Source organism: Aricia agestis, chromosome 6 (assembly GCF_905147365.1).
Source record: "Aricia agestis chromosome 6, ilAriAges1.1, whole genome shotgun sequence".
Classification (NCBI taxonomy): domain Eukaryota; kingdom Metazoa; phylum Arthropoda; class Insecta; order Lepidoptera; family Lycaenidae; genus Aricia; species Aricia agestis.
The window spans coordinates 17,724,174-17,745,015 of NC_056411.1; the positions used below are offsets into that span (position 1 = coordinate 17,724,174).

General features: G+C 41.3%; 2 protein-coding genes across 3 annotated transcripts; one reads left to right on the forward strand and one right to left on the reverse strand.

Moving 5' to 3' along the window:
• Positions 1–5,974: 5,974 nt before the first annotated feature.
• Positions 5,975–7,325, reverse strand: LOC121728005 (uncharacterized protein F58A4.6). Its single transcript, XM_042116095.1, has 3 exons — positions 6,848–7,325; positions 6,614–6,728; positions 5,975–6,453 (listed from the first exon to the last, which is right to left on the reverse strand). Exons 1-3 carry the CDS (start codon positions 7,207–7,209, stop codon positions 6,187–6,189), a joined length of 744 nt encoding a protein of 247 aa, XP_041972029.1. The 5' UTR covers positions 7,210–7,325; the 3' UTR covers positions 5,975–6,186.
• Positions 7,326–7,521: 196 nt separating this feature from the next.
• Positions 7,522–20,426, forward strand: LOC121728000 (eukaryotic translation initiation factor 3 subunit A). 2 transcript variants are annotated; one of them, XM_042116089.1, is made up of 23 exons: positions 7,522–7,705; positions 7,925–8,153; positions 8,502–8,676; positions 8,870–9,070; positions 9,305–9,409; positions 9,626–9,834; positions 10,200–10,366; positions 10,595–10,732; positions 12,570–12,774; positions 12,997–13,096; positions 13,430–13,659; positions 14,058–14,250; positions 14,480–14,584; positions 14,768–14,897; positions 15,147–15,349; positions 15,524–15,666; positions 16,032–16,195; positions 16,887–16,962; positions 17,799–18,164; positions 18,766–18,844; positions 19,157–19,449; positions 19,827–19,885; positions 20,113–20,426. In XM_042116089.1, the coding sequence occupies exons 1-23, from the start codon at positions 7,636–7,638 to the stop codon at positions 20,157–20,159; spliced, it is 3,687 nt and encodes a 1,228-aa protein (XP_041972023.1). In that variant the 5' UTR covers positions 7,522–7,635; the 3' UTR covers positions 20,160–20,426. The 2 variants fall into 2 exon arrangements, with proteins under 2 accessions (XP_041972023.1, XP_041972024.1); XM_042116090.1 differs by having other exon boundaries at positions 8,870–9,058.
• Positions 20,427–20,842: the final 416 nt, after the last annotated feature.

A 20,842-nucleotide genomic window follows, 5' to 3' on the forward strand; every position in this document is an offset into this window, starting at 1 on the left:
AAGAGTCACAAGAACGCAAGCTCGGTGCTGAAATCAGAGCGATTCGAGAATCACAAGAGCAACAAAAAGACCTCCAAGAAAAAGCGCTTGGAGCTATAAAGGATGTCAGTGACACGGTGTTTAAGCTTCGAAAAGATGTAGACGTAATGGACGAACGAGTTACGGGGTTAGGAGTGGATATGGAAAATGTGAAAACCGGCCTCACAGAATTACAGAAGTGGAAAGTGCGCGTGGAAACCACAGGAATCGCGACGCCTAGTGGAACTTCCGTAGTGGTACAAGGACCAAGAGTTAAAGTGCCACCATACGACGGTACTACTTCTTGGAACGCTTATCGTCAGCAATTCCAGACGGTTGCTTCTGCCAACGGATGGAATGATGAACAATGCCTGACCGCTCTCACAGTTGCGCTCAGAGGGCAAGCTTTGTCGGTCCTAGAAGCGCATACAGGAAATGGGTTTAAAGACCTGATGGAGGCACTTGAATCCAGATACGGGGAGCGACACCTGGAGCACGTGTTCCGTGCCCAACTGCGTGACAGAGTCCAACGCCCAGGAGAAGGACTACAACAATGGGCGTTGGAAATAGAAAAACTGGTCAAGAAGGCACACCCAGGAGCCGATTCCAAGATGATCGACTCGAACATTGTGCAAGCATTTGTCGACGGAATCAGGGACCTAGAGGTCAGAGCTGCAGTGAGGCTACGTCACCACACCTCGCTTAAGGAAGCATTGGCGCATGCTTTAGAGGTCGAGGCTGTTCGGCGTGACATACGGCAGACATATAAGATCCGCGAAGTTTCTGAGGAAGTCAAGGAGGTTAAGGCTCCTACGAAGAGAAGTTCTGGAGCCATGTGCTACAAGTGCGGCGAGAGGGGCCATCTTCAGCTTAACTGCCCGCAGAAAGAGACCCAGATGGCAAGAATGAAAAGGCTCGAGGAACAAATGGAGGAGCTGAAGAAGCAAGGGGCTTCATCCCCTGCCCGGGAGCAGGGAAACGAATAAAAGCCAGGACTAAGGGGCGAGTGCTGGCTGACACGGAGGAAGCCCCAATAACGGTTGTCTCCCAAGCAAGCAGCGGGAATAGTCTGGTGATTCAGGGGACTATTAACGGGACGAATTGCAAAATGACTCTAGACACAGGAGCCTCTAGAACAATAGTGAACCCAAATTTGATAAAAGCCGCAAGGAGGCACAAGAGGAGAATTAACTGTCGGCTTCTTACCGCTTTCGGTCATCCAATACCCGTCCTGGGAGAAATGTCAGTTACGATGAATGTGGGGGAGTTCTCATACCCTCATGACGTTATCGTGGCTGAGATTATGGATGATTGCATCTTGGGTTTGGATTTCATGAAGAAGCACCACTGCAGAATTAATGTCGCCGACGGAGTGTTCAAGTGTGGCGAAGAAGAAATTTTCATCCTTGGAGGCGCCTGCGGGAAAGTTGAATGTGTAAAGAAAGTCATAATACCTGGACGTGCGGAAGCTCGGGTGCTGGTGAAACTACCGCCAGCTGGAAAGAAGAAGTCAAACAGATGCGTGTTAATCGAAGACACACCTACCAAGACATCAGCGCAAAAATTGATGACGGCAAGAACCCTTGTTAGTGGAAGCAGTAACGCTGTGGTCAGAGTTTTGAATCTTGGTGATCGCGAGATCTGCTTGAACAAAGGTGACGTCATTGGAAAGTGCGAGGAAGTTGTCTGGATGAGAAAGTGTAATTCGATCACAGGCTCAGACGCAGCAAACACCAGCAACTATGGAATAGTGACTGAGCTACTCGATGACTGCAAGAGTAATCTGACTTATTCGCAGGGCATGAAAGCTAAGAAGTTTTTACAACGCCACGCGAATATCTTCTCCAGTCAGGAAGGCGACCTTGGAAGAACGTCGATGGTTCAGCACAGGATAGATACCGGAAGCGAGAACCCAATTCGTCAACGAGCAAGACGGATACCCATTGCAAAGGAAAAAGAAGTTGAAGGCCTTTTGGAGGACATGAGAAGGAATAAGATAATTGAACCGTCTGCAAGTCCGTGGTGCTCACCGGTTGTATTAGTGAAGAAGAAAGATGGCAGCACAAGATTTTGTGTGGACTACAGACGTCTCAATGATGTCACTAAGAAGGACAGCTATCCATTACCTCGAATCGACGACACTCTGGATACCTTGAGTGGCATGAAATGGTTCTCGACCCTGGACCTGAAATCTGGATACTGGCAGGTGGAAATTCATCCAAAAGACAAGGAGAAGACAGCGTTCTCCACCGGTAAAGGTCTATGGCAGTTTAACGTCATGCCCTTTGGATTGTGCAACGCACCTGCCACATTTGAGCGACTCATGGAGTGTGTACTGGCAGGCTTAGTTGGAGAGGCTTGCTTAGTCTATTTGGACGACGTCATCATTGTTGGCCGCGACTTCGAGGACCATTTGCGAAACTTAGAACGAGTTTTCGCCAAAATAGAGGGGGCCAAGTTAAAGTTGAATCCGAAAAAGTGTCGTTTATTCAAGAGTAAGGTGAACTATCTCGGCCATGTTATCTCCAGTGATGGAATTCAGACGGACCCAGAGAAACTAGAAGCAGTCCAAAATTGGCCAACCCCTAAGAACAAAACCGAAGTGCGGGCATTTCTCGGCCTATGCTCCTACTACAGGCGTTTTGTTAAGGGATTCTCAGAGATAGCCAAGCCATTACATCGGCTGACAGAAGATAAACGACAGTTTATTTGGGACGAGACTTCCGAAGATTCTTTTCAGAAACTAAAGAAACATCTGTGTGAAACACCAATCCTGGGGTATCCACAACCTGAAGGTCAGTTTATAGTCGACACGGACGCAAGCAACACGGCCATTGGAGGGGTGTTATCTCAAAAACAGGGTGAAAGAGAAGTTGTAATTGCATATTTCAGCAAATCTTTATCTAAGCCAGAGAGAAACTACTGTGTGACAAGAAGAGAACTCTTGGCTGTCGTAAAGACGCTACAACATTTCAGCAAGTATCTCATCGGCAGACAGTTTCTACTGCGAACTGATCACGCAGCCTTGAAGTGGCTACTACAATTCAAGAACCCAGAAGGCCAAGTAGCTCGATGGATAGAACAACTCCAGGAGTATGACTTCAAGACGGAACACCGCAGCGGAAAGTCGCATGGGAATGCCGACGCACTCTCACGAAGGCCGTGTTCAGAAGACTGCAGACATTGTGTTAAGCAGGAATCTAATGAAGTAACATTAAAGTTAACGAAAACAAGTCCTTTGGGTCCATGGGAGAATGATGGTATGAGAGAGGCTCAAGAAAGAGATGACGACCTTCGACACATCATCACGTGGAAGAAACGGGATGACGTAAAGCCAATCTGGAGTGAGGTTGCACCCACTGGCGCTGTCACTAAGGCGTACTGGGCGCAATGGGACAGTCTGATTCTTCAAAACGGAATACTTTACCGGAAATGGGAGAAGACCAACGGCAGAGAGTTCCATCTTCAGATAGTTGTCCCAAGAACGAGAGTACCGGATGTTCTCCGTAAAATGCATGATGGCGTATCAGGAGGTCATCTAGGAGTAAAGAGGACGTTAACGAAAGTGCGAGAACGATTCTACTGGTTGCATTGTCGAAATGATGTACAGGATTGGTGCCGCAAATGCACTACTTGCGCTGCAGTGAAGGGACCACAGACAAGGAGCCGTGGGAGCCTGCGCTTGTATAACGTTGGCGCACCGTGGGAACGAATCGCAGTTGACGTAGCTGGGCCATTTCCTGTAACGGAATCAGGAAACAAGTATTTCATGGTTGTCATGGATTACTTCACCAAATGGCCCGAAGTGTTCGCCATACCAAACCAGGAAGCTACAACAGTTGCTTCTAAGCTAGTCGAAGAAGTAATATCTCGCTTTGGTGTGCCTCTAGAAATCCATTCCGATCAGGGCAGGAATTTCGAATCGCAGGTCTTCCAGGAAGTGTGCAGAATTTTGGGAATGCATAAAACGAGGACCACCGCGTACCATCCACAGTCTGATGGAATGGTTGAGAGATTTAACCAGACCCTTGAGAGGCATTTGGCGAAATTGGTAGATGACAAACAAAAGGACTGGGACAAGTATATACCGCTCTTCCTTCTGTCGTACCGTACCGCCGAGCATGAGAGCATAAAAGCTACCCCGGCGTATGTCAATTACGGTAGAGAACTACGAGTACCAGTAGACCTTTTGACAGGAGGATCACCGGAAGAACCAAAGACCGTACCAGATTATGTCTGCGATTTAAGGGAAAAGATGCGTTATATACACGCCATGGTTCGGGAAAATGGGTTACAGTCAAGTGAGAACATGAAGACCAGATACGACCGGAAATCGAATACAAGCGGTTTCGAAGAAGGGACACTGGTGTGGCTGCATAACCCAACTCGCCGAAAAGGCAAATCTCCAAAGTTGCAGACCAAGTGGGACGGCCCATACAAAGTGGTTACCCGATTGAATGACGTGACTTACAGGATTCAAAAGCAACCAAGAGGGACATTCAAAGTGGTACACATAGACCGTCTGGCGCGTTACCATGGCAGTAACAATGATGCTCGGGACGAGCATCTCTAAGAGGGGAGTAGTGTTACGGTACATGGTATACGGACACGTGGTGCGCAAGTACATACTCGAACCTTCTAAAAAGGTCCAATGTTTGTTTACGTGCTTACCCTTTATTTGTTAGCGTATTTGAATTTAGACCTTATGACTGAGTCCATAAGGTCTAAATTAAATTCAACTTACTGCACTTATCGCAAGGACGGCAGTTTTATTGTGGTACATGCCCGAGCTTCCTAGAAATTTCCCACGGTTGTTTACTTGTTTACGTGAATCGGGAAATTTCTGGAATTCGTCTCGCCATATAAAAAGAGCCGCAGGCAGGTCCGGCAAGTCAGTTCAATCTGAGCGATCTTCAAGGCGATTTCGGAGTGATCAATAGTGAGTGAACCAGTGAAACCTGCGACTTGGCTACGACCTAGGTCAGTGATAGTGCTTAGTGATTGGACCTAGTGATTTGTGTTTGGACTTAGTGCTAAGTGTTGTGACCTAGTGTTTAGTGCAGTGTTAATAAAGTCTTCAAGAGAGTCACCAGGTCTTTCTCTCCAAATCCTCGAACCCTAGCACGTAACAATACAATTGTTATGGTTTTGAGGATATATTTCATATACATGCAACCTTGATTTAATAATACACTAGCTATTTGACCGAGCTTTGCTTGGTATTCGATAAAACACGAATAAAATGACATTTTCTAAAAATGATTCCTAGCTAGATTGATTTATATATAATTCTTTACTAGCAAGTAATTTCAGATACACTTCATTTAATTTTAAAATAAGCAAGACTTATGAAGTGTGATATGAACACATTATCATAATATTAATACGCGAATGAAAAACTTTGTAACCCTTTTTACGAAAAATGGGGAAACATAGGTGCATGAAATTTTGCACAGTTATAGTTTATATGGTGAAGGAGTGCATCAAACTAATATTATTTTGAAATTATGCTTTTATCATACATTTTTTTAACAAATAAAACATTACACACACTACAACACACATGAGAAATGACATATTTAGCCTATACATACGAATTATACTCTTTTATTTATGGTCGAAGTCTTTTGACAACAAGTTGACAAATTGAAAATGGATTATAGTTTTTTTTATTGAATCTAAGATACTATTAGACAATGCTTACACGGCCAGTCTGAGATCAGCTAAGTCCCAGAGACAAGAGTTGAAAAAAATATATGATAAAGTCAATATTTTTTACAAAATATAGGTAGTAGTCCTAATGTTGTTCAAACTAAGGTCGAATTTCGACCATTGGGCGATCTCTAGTAAAATATAAATAATCAAAGATTTTCTATAATGTAATTTCAATAATTATTATTAAAGTAAAAATTAAAAGTCATAAGCCAAATAGTCGGTGCTTTTTGCTGACTAGTCTCCGACTATGTTCCCTCAATCGCAGATTCGAACTCTTGGGAGTTGATGGGTTGGTGAAAGTGGCCGGATAGTCGGCTTTAGCGACTATTCGGCGACTAGTCGACACATCTCTAATAATAATCATTATTTTACAACATTAACCTTGTAAAAAAGGAAGATTGTGAATCACTCTTAGCAGGATAGTTAGATGTTACTGAATACTCATACAAGGAATTATCTAATGTTATTCTTCCCTTTTTGCAATTGCCTCAAATACTTTAACTTAGCCCAAACACCCTGACACATTCTATTCAGTCTATTGTCTTTTGTAGCTCTGGCAAACTGAGCTACTTCTCTCACTATATGTCTTGATATTTTCAGTTTTCCCTTCTGGGAAAACGCTAGGGCGGAGTACAATCTGCTTCTTGCTGCCAAACTTTCATCTCCCAACATTTTTGACAGCTTGTATTGTGTGATTGATATCCTTCCAGCTTCTTCAGCCTGAAATTAGAAAAAAAGACATGATTATTGTAGTGTTAAGTGTAAGTAGTGTTGACGGTTAGGTAGGGTGGATCTCCGTATCCATCAAAATAAATAATTCTTAAATATTTATAGCTCAACTATAAATACTATTAGTTTATTAGCTGAGTTGATAACTTACACAATTTTCGAAATAGTCTCCCAAAGCTGAATATGCGCCTCCAAGTGTAGACAACCAAGAAAATGCTTTGTCTATCTCAACTTTCATCCATACCAACTGTAGCATTCTCATATTCCTAAACAATTGAAACACACATTATTTACTGCTAAGGTTCATATTATTTACTACCTACTTTGTATTTTTCGTTACATATTGGCATTGTAACATGCTAATTGAGTGCAAATGTTGACTCACCATGCATAATCAAGTATTTCTTTATCCGGAGGCTCAAGTATGAGTTTGAGGAATACTCTGGTATTCAAATTCATTTCACATTGTTTTAAACGATTAATCACACAACATCTGTAGATTTCTGAGTTTATACACTCCTTTACGAAGGGTTGTAAGAAAAGTCCATTTGCACGAAGTTTCAAACATTTTTTGGTTGACTTTATCCTTTCTGATTTCGTGTCATCATCCAATTCGATTATAGCTGAATTAGTTCTTAATCCAATCATTTTTAATACTTCTACATCATAAAATATTAGGTCTTCTTTAAATACTTCAAATAAGACGAAGGGAGAATTGTAAAGATTAACTTTGACAAGTAGTAACATAGCGGCAGTATTTCGTTCCAAAAAATGGGATCACTACAATGTATGTTGTTGGAAATAATCAACACTCGTTTATGAAATTATTTACGATATTTATATTAATTTCATTAATTAAAGTTTCAAACACAGGTTTCAAAATTAAAAATAACCTAAACATTTAAATTGACACAAATCATGGTCGACTTGTCAAAGTTTGACATCTATCAGCTGTTTTTAAATAAAAAAACATATTTATTGTCTATGGAATGCAATTTATTTTATTGGCACGCACGCATGGCCTAAAAAATATAAAGTGGCAACATCTGGTCGGCCATTTTATTCATGGCGCTTGAGGCTGACATTCAGTCCGGTGCCAAGTATCAATATTTATTGGAAAAGTGGTGAATTTGTGGCTAAAACTTTGATTACGGAGTCAACGAATGCTTTTTAATGTTTAAGGCACCGTACAACATGGCGAGATACGGTCAAAGACCAGAGAATGCGCTCAAACGGGCCAATGGTAAGTTTTATTTTCGCTATCGTACCACGTTGCAAGTTCACGTTTGACCTTTCCAATATTCATATCTACAGCCGACTTACGCTCTATTTCATGTTGTACTCGTTGCAAAGAAGCAGAACTAAATTCTGAGTAGATAGCGATCTACTTAGAATGTAGTCTGAATGGAAGCAATATTTGTACATAACCAAAGAGGTTAACCACTAAATCATTATGTCACAGAGTTCATGGATCTCAATAAGCCCGCGCGAGCGCTGGACACCTTGCAGGAGGTGTTCCGGAACAAGAAATGGGCTTACAACTGGTCCGAGTCGGTACTGGAACCCATCATGTTCAAGTACCTTGAGCTGTGTGTGGACTTGCGCAAGTCACATATTGCCAAGGAGGGACTTTTCCAGTACAGAAACATGTTTCAATCGGTGAATGTGGGGTCCTTGGAACAAGTTATAAGGTAATAAAATAGGCCAATACTAGATGTTGCAGGCAGCTATTCATTAATTTGCCATGTAATACATATTCGCACAAAAAAAAACAATTTTATGTCCTTTCCTGGGATTGAAACTTTCGATCGTAGATTTGTTTTTGTATTTTTATAAATTGTAAAAAAACTAAATAATGTACAGTATATGTTTTAGAAATAATTTAAAAAACATTTTGGTAATAAATGATACATTCTAAGGGCCTGTTTCACCACTTTCTGATAAAGTGCCGAATAGGCTATTGCCTATTCGGCACTTTATCAGAGCCCTTTATCAGAAAGTGGTGAAACAAGTCCTTAGTATCTTAAATTAATTTACAGAGGATATCTACGGATGGCAGAAGAGCGGACGGAAGCAGCTCGACAACAGTCCACTCAAGCTGTTATTGAAACCGATGATCTTGATAATTTGGCTACACCTGAGAGTATACTGCTAAGTGCAGTATCTGGGGAAGATGCCCAAGATCGGTCAGATCGAACTATACTTACACCATGGGTAAGATAAATACTTCTCATAAATAAGAGAACACAACTCAACAAGAGGCTATACAATATCTAGACATAAACAAGTTGAAAAAAAATTTACATCTAGATGCTATACATCTGGATGTAAATTTTTTTTGTGTAAACTCTTGGTAAAGAGTACAGTTACTCTTCAACATACTGTATTGAAAATATTCTGTTTTTAGGTGAAATTCCTCTGGGAATCATACTGCCAGTGCTTGGAACTCCTGCGTACTAACGCTCATGTAGAGACGTTGTACCATGACATAGCCCGTATGGCTTTCCAATTCTGTCTAAAGTACTCACGTAAAACAGAGTTCAGGAAACTCTGTGACAAGCTGCGGAAGCATCTTGAAGATATTTGCAAGCCAGTCGTAAGTAACAAAGCAAGTGTCACCGAGTATATGTATAGCCCTCTTGTGCCAGTCTATGTTAAAGTTAATCATGGACGAATATCATGGCATTGTCATACAAATTATTCACATATTGAAACAGGAGGCATGATATTTTGACATAGAATTAATAATAACTTAGACTGACACAAGTGGGCACACGAGTTACAAATCTGAGATTGAAGACGTTAACTTACAGGTGCTTAAAACTTTTGATTATCATTACAGGTGCAAACTGGTAATGTGAGCATTTCAAAGCCAGAGACCCAACAGCTCAATTTGGAGACGAGATTGTTCCAACTGGACAGTGCTATACAAATGGAACTGTGGCAGGTAAAGATCCTTTTCTATCTCCTTTGTTGGAAACAAAGGAGTACTGTGTACTGTGTAGATTTTTAACAACATGAAAAAGCATAAAGGATTCCTATGTTAGACTGTTAAAATAGTCCACTTTGGGTAGCAACCCTAAAAAAAATTTGCTTAAAAGTCTTCTTTTGTTTCTTAGTTTTCCTAATTCAAATGCTTAATTTCAAATTCAAATGTAAACAGGAAGCCTACAAAGCTATTGAGGATATCCACAACCTCATGAACATGTCCAAGAAGACCCCCGTGGCTAAGACCATGGCCAACTACTATGGCAAGCTGGCTCTAGTGTTCTGGAAGGCTGGTCACTGTCTGTTCCATGCTGCTGCCTTGCTGAAACTCTTCCAACTGTCGAGGGAAATGAAGAAGAACATTACGCAGGAGGAGCTGCAAAAGTGAGTTAGAGAACTTTTTAAATGAGTCAATGATACAATTCTTTAAATTAGCTAATGATGTTTTTTTGTGAATCTATGGTAAATAAATTGCTATTTGCGTTACTGCAATTTTAATGCATGTAATAAAATGCTAATTTCAAACATATGGCCTCTGAAATAAATCCCATTTGCCACTAACACACGGTGACAGGTGGTAGGCCTCAGAGGCAAAGCAATAAGATTTGACGCGATAAGCGGCGTGACCTGCGCTGTTTGTGTTAATTTTAAATCATTACAAACATTAAGTCATCCCCAGAACTCTGAGGTATCTTCATAACACAGACTATATATCTGCATTTGAGTCTAATATACTTTTTCTTTGTCAGGATGGCTTGCCGTGTGTTAGTCGCTGTTCTGTCTGTGCCGCTGCCATCTCTCCACCCGGAGTTTGACCGTTTTGTGGAGACTGACAAGAGCCCAGTTGAGAAAGCCCAGAGATTGGCTGTCCTGCTTGGTCTAGCTCAGCCTCCTACTAGAGCTAACTTGCTGAAAGGTGTGTAAACTAGAAATAGGACTTAAGACTGCCTAATATCCGTTCACAAAAAAGCCAAGGAAATAATAAGGCAAAATCGGCAGGGTTAAGTTATAGCTTGCGTAAGCAATGCAAAATATCTATTATACAATAATGCTGTTGCAAGATACAAAACCACCTAACGGAAACTATAAGAGATAGGAACAAAAAGTCATTGAAAGTGACACACTACAACTTTATACTCCACAGACGTCGTCCGTCTGAACGTGGTGGCGCTGGCGTCGCCGCAGCTGCAGCAGCTGTACTCGTGGCTGGAGGTGCAGTTCGACCCGCTCACCATCTGCCACAACGTCCAGGGTGTCATCAAGGAGCTCGAGGAGGATCCCAGTAAGTTTTATGTATTATTATCATAAAAATATGAAGGTGATAGTGAAAACACCCTTGTACACTGGATGTTATATCTATACCTATTGTCTCTGTATGATAATTGATATGGTAAATAAATGTGAAGGTGATAGAGAAACCCCTTAGTAATGAGAAAAAAATCATACTAAACATTATAGTTAGCTATAAATATTACTTATTATCTGTGTCTAATATGTTAGAGGAGCTGCTTGATAAAAAAGTGCAAAACAATGTGGGAGTGCTTTACCAAACTTTAACTTGCGATTATGTATTTGATTAGTAATCTTTAAATGAGTTCATGGGCGTACCGAGGGGGGGGGCGGGATCATGTTGACGTCCCTACTAAGTATATTATCTAGTACTTTCATCTATAAAAATTAAAAATAATAAAACGAATTTTTGCCATTTCTTTGCAATATAATATTTTTACAACTAAAAATTAATAATTTTTTATTCTTTATGAACACCTACCTTATAAAAATCTGATTTGCCCCCCCCCTGGCCCAGAATCTGCGTAATTTGCCCCCCCCCCCCTCCCTCCCTGGCCCAGAACCTGGGTAATTTGCCCCCCCCCCCCCCCCTCCCTGGTCCAGAACCTGGGTACGCCAATGAATGAGTTGCCTCCAAAATAAATCCCATTTACGACTTTTTGATAGTAGTAGATGGTAGGCCTTGGAGGGATAGCATATTGTTGGTTTGACGCGGCAAACATTTGTCCTTATAATGTTTGCGTTAATTAAAGCCTGCACAAAAAAATTTCTAACATTCGAAAATAAATTATAATGACTTAGACCCAATTTCACCAACCTCTGTTTGTTAAATCCTAACAAGGCATTACTTAACGGACCTTGGAAAATTAAACAGACTGTTAAAATACTTATGTCCCACAGTAAAAATTTAACAGCGGATTAGTAAATACAATGTTAAGTGAACAACGAGTGAACAACTATCAATTCATTCATTCTTGTTATAAGGCGATGAAATTGCAATGTACAAGATTAATACGACATGTTTGCTGCAATGTGTCACTTTCTTCCATAGTAGTATAATAGTAGATAATGCGACCAAATTAAAATATCACTGATCGCATACATTTGTTAAGCTATAATAGTTCTTCTTAATTACCAGGTTAATAATTATTATGTGTCAAAGCTGAAAACATGAATCATAATACAAACTTTTATTTATTTCGGTTTGGTAATTTTGATACAAGTTAGTATATTTGCAATGTCAAGGAAAATTCGAAGGCTGAATTTTTGACAAAGTGAAAATAAATCATTATATAATTAATAACTATGAAAATAATTAATAATAAGGACGTAGCGGAAACATGGCGGAAAGACTCAAAAGTCAAAACAGATTCTTTTATTGATATTACATATTATTGTCTTTGAAAGTTGTTATTTTGACTCATATAACAGCCTGTTAAATATTTAACTTACCTCCATAGCAGGAATTAAATTAAACCCTGTGTTAGGTGATTTAACATGACATTAGGGCATGGTGGAACGCTCGATAGCTCTAACAGGCCGTTAACTGATTTAACAAGCCATTATTTATTTAACATTGCTTGATGAAACTGGGTCTTATACTCAGTCATGTTATATAACAATGCTTTCTTAAAATTTGAGTTTTAACACAAATAAATAAAACCATGTTTCGATACAGTAAGTTGCTTTCATTACTTTCAATAATTGCAAATAAGTGGCGCAATTTTCTAAATACTGAAAATTTTATCTTTTTCACCAACAAATTTAAGGCAAAGCACTTGAGAGTACTAAGCTGTTAATAGGAATCCTAAGCAAATAAAATTTTACAGACTGCCCCCTATCTCAATACACGACGGCGCTACGCGACGTCGCGTTGGTTCGTCTAGTGCGTCAAGTGGCTCAGTGCTACAGCTGCGTGCAGTTCGCGCGTCTGCTGCAGCTGGCCGCCACCGATGATCTGTTCCACCTGGAGCGCCTGTTGGTGGACTGTGTGAGACACAACGATATGCAGATACGTGTGGATCATGCTAACAAGTGTGTTGAGTAATTTTATTATGAATATATTCAAAATTAGTTATTGAACTTGAGTATCATATAATGCACAGGTATTTAACTAAGTAAAGAAAATTTTGTTCTCAACTTACCAATGAGTTTTATTTACAAATTAAATTTGTGTCATTTTTCTTCTTAATATGTATAACTTGTTGTTTTTTGTGTACAATAATTTGTAAAATAAAAAAAAACTATTTTGTGTAGGTGTGTGCACTTCGGCGTTGAGGCCGGAGGTGGCGAATGGTGCTCGGCCGCCGACGAGGCTTGCGGTGGAGCTATCTTGCAGGCTACTCCGGCGGAACAGGTAAATACATACTGGTATTTTACAATCAACAATTTTAAACCAAATAGTCAATTCGCATGCATTACAATTAGTTGATCCATAGATACTTGCTGATATAGCTCGTATAATTTATCGCGTTTACGCATATACATGACAGATGCACATCAACGATCACAACAGTGTCCCGTTCTTCTGAATTAACATAATTTCTTATGCATTCAACAAACTTACTTTTGACTAAATCATTAATAGTTTGCATACTTCGCTATTTGTTTTGTTCTCAATGTATATGTGTCATAGCTCGTTATAAAGGTTTTAGTTGATAAAAATTACATCTATAATACCCCATTCCAGGTACGCGAGCAACTCGTCCGCGCTGCGGAAACTGTATCCAAGTGCGTATCGACGCTCTGGCCGGCGCGGCGGAAGGCGGAGCGCGAGCGGGCACGCGCGGCCATGGTGCAACACTACCACGAACACAAGCACGCTGAGCATCACCGCGTGCTGCAGCGACACAAGATCATTGAGGAGCGCAAGGAGTATATCGAGCGGCTGAATACGGTGCGCGAGGAGGAGGAACTCAGGTGGGTGATGATGATGTTGACTGATGATGTCTATGAGACTTGGACGTCCAGTGAGTGCAAGGAAATTCATTCATAGTTTGGTCGGTTATATGAAATCCAGCTACTAGATGACTACTAACATTAATTAATGTAACCAGACCAAATATTTTAGCTCTGCCATATTCTGCCTGTGCCATTCTTGTCTATCTACATACTGACTAGCCAAAGCTACTACGTGTTATAAAATAATCAATTAAACTAGCTTCACTAGAATTTATGAACAAGCTAGACGACGCCTGCAACTCCGTTGCGTCAAAATTCGTTTATAGCGCGGAAACCGTACATTTTTTCGGGATAAAAAAATATCACATGTCCTTTCCCGGGACTCAAATTTAACTTTTAACTAAAACTTATTATAGGCGCCAAGAGGAGCAAGTGCGCGCGGCCCAAGTCGCCGAAGCCCGTCGTCTAGAGCAGGAGAGAGAAGAGAGGGAGAAGAAACGATACGCGTCCGAACTCGCCGCCATGAAGGAGCGGCATCTGAAAGAGCGCCTGCTCAACATGTCGCAGACCATGCACGGCAAGAAGGTGCTGCAGAACCTCGATGAGGAGGTAAGATACACAGGATAGAGCAGCTGTCCCCAACCCGCTGCCGCCGGGACTTTTATCACTAGCCCGCGGCGTCATGTTAAACTTTAACCCTACAAAACTTGTTGCGGCCCGTGAAACCAAGACCATAACATTTTTTGGCCCGTATGAAAAAATGGTTGAGGAACACTGGGATAGAGTGTAATAGCAAGAGAATTAAAGCAGTTGTTTAAAACCACCTTTATCCTTTCAGGACTTGAAGAAGATGGACGCGGAGGCCATCGCCCAGCGCGAGGCTCAGGAGCTGATGAAAGAACGTCGCGAGCTGCAGGCCAGGCTCAAGTCGCAAGAGAAAAAGGTATACTAAAAATGTTGCTCCCAACTTTGTTTGCACAGAAATTAGTTTATCGTGCACTATACATTCTTCAGTCATAAATTATTTTACGTCCTTTTTCGAGAGTCAGGAATCAAAGTATTTCCATACTAAATTAGTGTGGTTGACAAACCACATCTAATAAAACATTATCATGGCCTTTTATAGGTTGATTACTTTGAGCGAGCCAAGCGCATGGAGGAGATTCCGCTGCTGCAGAAGAGCTTGGAGGAGAAGCAAGTGCAGGACAAGGCATTCTGGGAACAGCAGGAGAAGGAGCGCATTCAGCAGCTCATTGGTAAGTTGTAGATTTACGTTGATACAGCAGTTAGCAGAACAAGATTCCGCACTGTATTAGTATAAACATATTTAGGTCTTCTTAGTAGTTATTAGAAAGATTTAAATTGGTGGTTGCCTACATTAAACTTGATTTACATCCTTATTTCTTAGTTTACATGTTATAACCACACTAAAACGCCACTCCGTAACATATTAAAGAGTTTAAAAAATTGCCTGTGGCTCATCAAGTGCATTTTTTTATCAACAGAGGCGCGCGCCCGCGACGTTGCAACTCAAGCGCGTCTCGCACGCATGAACGTGCACCGAGCTCAGTTCGTGGAGCGGCTGTGCTCGGAGCGCGGGCAGGCGTACACGCAGCGCCTCGCCGCGTGGACCGCCAAGTACGCCGCCGAGAAGGAGGCCCGCACCGCCGCGAGACGACAGGCGCGCATCGAGAAGAGAAGAACCGAGGTAATTTTTATATCACATCAAAAGTACTATCACTGAGGTTGATTCCTAGGCAGATCATGACCCACATAGTTTGGTCGCGTTACGTCAATCCCAGCCGCAGCCGTTGATCACAATTAACTTGTAACTGCAAAACGCCTTAATATTCTATTCTATTTAATACTCACTTGTAAACAGTGGCACGAGGAGCGTCGTCGTGCTGCGGAGAAGGCGGCGGAGGAGGCGCGTCGCGCGGCCGAGGAGGCGGAGAAAGCCGAGCGCGAGCGACGACACCAGGAGGAGCTGGCCGCGCTGAAGGAACGCAAAGAGAGAGAGCAGAGGTGAGAGAGAGATGGAAACATTAACTTCCCTTTTAGTATGAAAATGCTTGTTATGAGACAATGATGCTTTAACGATATTAGTGGCCGGCGAAAAGGAAGATCTTTCGACCGAACGAGATAGCATGCTCGGTTACGAATATTGTCACGGTCGTGCACTCGAAAAGTTTTTTTCCCTAATTTTGATGTTATAATGCAGAAGAGATAATTTCATAAGTTATAAATGTAACAGACACGGCTATGTTGTATCAAGATCTTTCTGCCTGTACTTTATAAAACTTTCGCATAAATAACCCCTCATTGAATTTACCAAATACTAAAGACCGTATATTTTATCTGGATAATGTTTAATACGAACAATATGTTAGGGAGCACCAAGAGATGCTCGCTCGCGCGGAGGCGAAGGCGAAGGCTCGCGAGGCGGAGATCGCCCGCAAGCTGGAGGAGCAGAAGGCGACCGCGACCAGCAGCTGGCGCCGCGGCGGGAAGGAGCCACCCAAGGAGCCCGAGAAGAAGGAGCCCTGGAGAGCCAGTGAGTATAAGTGGAAATCAGGGCCGGATTCAATCCAGAAACTACAGTTATGCTACGGCCACACTATCGCGATAGCGCGAAGATATTATGCGTTTGTATTATGAGATACTAATTCGAATCTCGGGACAAGGAATGCTTTTTGTCCCAGAAAAATGTGCGGTTCCCACACAATATACTTTTATGAATTGTGCGTAAATTGTTCAATCGATGTACGGGAACAACTATAAACTAAAGTCCACGCGGACGAAGTCACGGGCAACAGCTAATATTAAATAATTCGTACTATCGCGAATCATTATCGCGATAACGAACCGAACGGTATTTTACCGCACATCAAAAGGTTTTATCGCGTCAAAGTTCGTGCGGTTAGTTACACTTTGTCAATCGCAAGACGCCGAGCGGCGCGACCTAGCGGAGTTTTATTTGATGTGGCGAAGCAATTCGTCGTAGATCGAACACGAAGTTTTCATCGCGGCAACGTGACGCGAAAATTCTTATCGACATGCGTTGACCACAAAACTGTAAATACAGTAAAAATTATTATATATAATAATACAAAACAAGATGAAAATACAAAAAGTCTGCAGCTTATGTAAGATGGCCCTGGTTAGTTGTTACATAAACCAAAGATACGAAATTTATTTTCTATAATGTATCAGTTGTCAATGTAATATAATCATCGTATCTGCAGGTCGGCTGCGCGAGCCGGGTCGCGAGGAAAGGCCGCGCTCCCCGGGCCGCTGGGACGACCGCGCCAAGGATGACAGGTCAGTTTAGTTTTATAAAATTGTTTTTTTTTTTTTACAAAAATAAAAGTAACTTGAAATGGAACGGATTTCAAAACACCAATCAGCGTTCAGCGACGTCATCACGTTACACATGCTATCCCCGCGTTCCATTTAGCGTTAAAAACGATCAAAATGCCTCCATTTTGAGCGTTTTGATCGTTTTTAACGCTAAATGGAACGCGGGGCATGACAACTGTTTGAGAGGCACGATCAGGTGCGGCCCATAAAGTTAATATACCTAGCGGAATAGAGCAACAATCTCGAGCTGTCGAACGAAACCGAAATTGGTTTTCATCTGTGTGAAAAATACGTATACACTTACACAAGCATGATTGAACATGAATTCTGTGAGATTAAATTGTCAACGTGCGGCACGTGCCGACTGGACGTCAAAAAAAGAATGCTGCTGTCATGTATCACACGTCTCTTTTTACCACGCAGTGTTACTGATAGTGACATCTCTCTTGCTCAGGCCTTTGTTTGTCTATTCCGTTAGGTATATGAACTTTATGGTGCGGCCATTATTTATTATTTATTGACAATAATTATTGTCAAACAGTAGTGACGTCATACAGACTATAGATCCGTTTTGGCGCCAAAATTTAAATTTACAATTTTAAACCGCATTTTTTGCAGTAAATCCCAGTGTTTTAATTTTTTTTTTAATATACTTGTGGTCTATTCTGTATAGAGTTCTTTAAAATAAACACAAATAAAAATGTTTCATCTTCCCTATTTGAGATATTGTTAAACAGTAACAAAAGGCTTAATGAAATTTGCATAGATGGTTTTTAACTTTTGATTGTGATTTCTAGACGGGACGACAAACCAGAGCGTAAAGACGATCGTGACATCGGTGACCGTCCTCCCAGGGACATTTCTAGGGAAGACCGTCCTCCCAGGGACATTTCTAGAGACGATCGTCCTCCAAGGGACATTTCCAGGGACGATCGTCCTCCAAGGGAAATTCCTAGGGACGATCGTCCTCCAAGAGACATTCCCAGGGATGACCGTCCACCTAGGGACATTCCTAGAGACGATCGTCCTCCAAGGGACATTCCTAGAGACGACCGTGGTCCTAGAGATGACCGTGGTCCCATGCGCAGCATGAGAGACGAGAGACCTCGTGATGAAGGTGGCTGGAGGTCTGCCAACCGTGAACCAGAAAGAGACAGAGAAAGGTAAGATACTGATTAACTTAATATAAAAATTGAATGAATAATCGCATAGCTTGTTTCGACGAAAACGTCTGTCCGCTTGCCTTGTGGTAATGAGTAAATGGAATGTGTTATAATTTATAAAACAGCAAGGTAAACGTAATCAAGTTTTGTCACTAAATATGACAATTAATGTTTATAAATAAAAATGTTACTAATTTTTCTCATGTGTCAGAAGGATGCTGCTATGTTTTCCTAGTGCATCTGGCACTAGCAGCATATTGGCTTTTGGGCCTAAATAGCTGCTGTATTACAGCTTGTTTATAATATTCGTCTTGTTGGGACTGACTTTGGGTACAGAATCTCATTAATTACATACATAATATTTATGAATTTCTTTTACACTACATAGCAGACAAAAATATGCTTTTATCATAGGGATAAGTTGTTATAAGGAATGTTTTTTAATCCGATAAAATCTCTAAACTAAGTGAGGTCTGGCAAAAAAAGCGATTATAGTAAGTCCTGAGTTCCTCGCAATGCAGATTCTGTGGAAACGCATTCTATGTTTCGTTTTAAGTTTATAATTATTATACCTCATAATAACATAATTATAATATTTCAGGCCCCGCTACACCGGACGCTCGAGCGGCCCCGTGTCGGACGGTGGATCGTGGCGTCGCGGCCCGGCTGACCCGCCACCGGTATGTATTTATTTATGCACTTTATGCACGATAAAGGCATGCTTAAATATACAACTCTCTACTCTCTATTGGACGCATTTCTTGGAAAAAAATAAACTGGAACTGGTACTCGAGTTTGAGTGAAATATTGCGTAGTAACGTAACACTATGGAAATGCAACCATATGGTTTTGTTCTTTATCCCTATGATCATACACAAAAATCGAACCATTAGCAACCAATTACTCGACATAATATAACATACATTATTATAAAATAGTGTCAAACATAAATTGTAGTATTCAAAACAACAAAATAACTTTTTATTTTACAGGAACGTACGTCTACCTGGCGTACGAAGGACGCACCGCGCGACGGTCGCGATGACCGCTATCGTGACGGTCCTCGTGACGGCCCAAGAGACCGCGACGGTCCTCGTGATGGTCCCAGAGACCGCGACGGTCCCCGTGATGGTCCCAGAGACCGCGACGGTCCCCGTGATGGTCCCAGAGACCGCGACGGTCCTCGTGACGGTCCCAGAGACCGCGACGGTTTCGGCGCTCGCCGTGACGGTGACCGTTACGGACCCCGCCGCGACGACAGGGAACCGATGCGCAGAGATGACCGGTAAATATTGCCTTATGTGTATGTCCTAAAAAGATTTCAGGTATTGGATATAGGTAGAGCTAATTATTGTAGAGCGAGTATCTTAATAATTGTATTTACGTGGATACTCTACCTCAGGTAGTTCCAAAGTGTCGCCGTAGCATGTAAAGAAGGGCGCCGTGAGTAGATCCTCCATGATTATCTGAAACCACACATATTATAATTAAAGTTGACTATATTTTATTTTGACTGTATATTTTTCAAAAATAGAAAGGATATAGGGTAGGGCGCCGTGACAAAATACAAAATTTTTTGCTGCGCCGTGGGCTGAAATAGATTGGGAACCCCTGCTGTAGCTCATTGATCTAGAAAGAGTCTAATTTGTTTGTATTTTTCAGCGACGGCCCCCGCCGCGACGACCGCGACCGCCGCCCGCCACCACGACGTGATGACAAACGTAAGTAGGCCTCTTTTCAACCACAAATTACATTCATACATCTAATATTTTTATATCAGATTTCAATTAAAGTTTTTAGTGAACTTTAAATTGGTTTGAAGGATTCATTTACATAACTAGTTCAGTGGTTTGAGCGTTAAGAGACATCAGACAAACACACTTGCGCCTTTATAATATTAGTATGTATTATAAGATGTATAATATTAATAATGTCAATCTGTTTGCAGCTCGCGAAACTGAAGACGGCTGGCAGCAGGTGCCGCCGAAGCGTTAACCGACCTGTGCAACAGGGTTCAGCTTGCTAGCTTACCACTTAGGTACTAACACCAACATGTTATGTAGCTAGGTATTTTGTAATCTTAGAATATTAAGCCCGAACTCAATATGAACCACACCTTGTGAACAAATCTATGTGATAAATAATTTCACTTAGATGACCACTAGTATTGGGCTCGCAAAACTTTTATATCGCTCTATAAAAATAGCAGGTTTCGATTTTGAAATCTCTTCTTTTAATCATGTGGAATTCGGCATGAATTAACTAAAATCTATATATTTATATCTATATCTTATATATAAAAATGGATTTTCAAATGTGTTATTCGCGCTAAATCTCGAAAACGGCTGAACGGATTACGCTGATTTTAGTCTTAAAATATTTGTAGAAGTCCAGGGAAGGTTTTAAAGCGACACGAAGTTCACCGGGACAGCTAGTAAAAAATAAAAATGGATTTTAAATGTGTTAGTCTAAAACACGAAAACGGCTGAACGGATTGGGCTGATTTTAGTCTTAAAATATTCGTAGAAGTCCAGGAAGGGTTTTAAAGTGACACGAAGTTCACCGGGACAGCTAGTATTATATAAAAATGGATTTTCAATTGTGTTAGTAACGCTAAAACTCGAAAACAGCTGAACGGATTGGGCTAATTTTAGTCTTTAAATATTCGTAGAAGTCCA

What these genes read in the sequence shown, in the direction of transcription:
- LOC121728005 (XM_042116095.1), bottom strand. Translation starts at nt 7,209, where the DNA reads ATGTTACTACTTGTCAAAGTTAATCTTTACAATTCTCCCTTCGTCTTA. An exon ending in GAAATACTTGATTATGCATG is followed by an intron (nt 6,729 to 6,847) that starts GTGAGTCAACAT and finishes TCAATTGTTTAG; the next exon opens with GAATATGAGAATGCTACAGT. An exon ending in GAGACTATTTCGAAAATTGT is followed by an intron (nt 6,454 to 6,613) that starts GTAAGTTATCAA and finishes TTCTAATTTCAG; the next exon opens with GCTGAAGAAGCTGGAAGGAT.
- LOC121728000 (XM_042116089.1), top strand. Translation starts at nt 7,636, where the DNA reads ATGTTTAAGGCACCGTACAACATGGCGAGATACGGTCAAAGACCAGAG. An exon ending in TACAAATGGAACTGTGGCAG is followed by an intron (nt 9,410 to 9,625) that starts GTAAAGATCCTT and finishes AAATGTAAACAG; the next exon opens with GAAGCCTACAAAGCTATTGA. An exon ending in TAGAGCTAACTTGCTGAAAG is followed by an intron (nt 10,367 to 10,594) that starts GTGTGTAAACTA and finishes TATACTCCACAG; the next exon opens with ACGTCGTCCGTCTGAACGTG.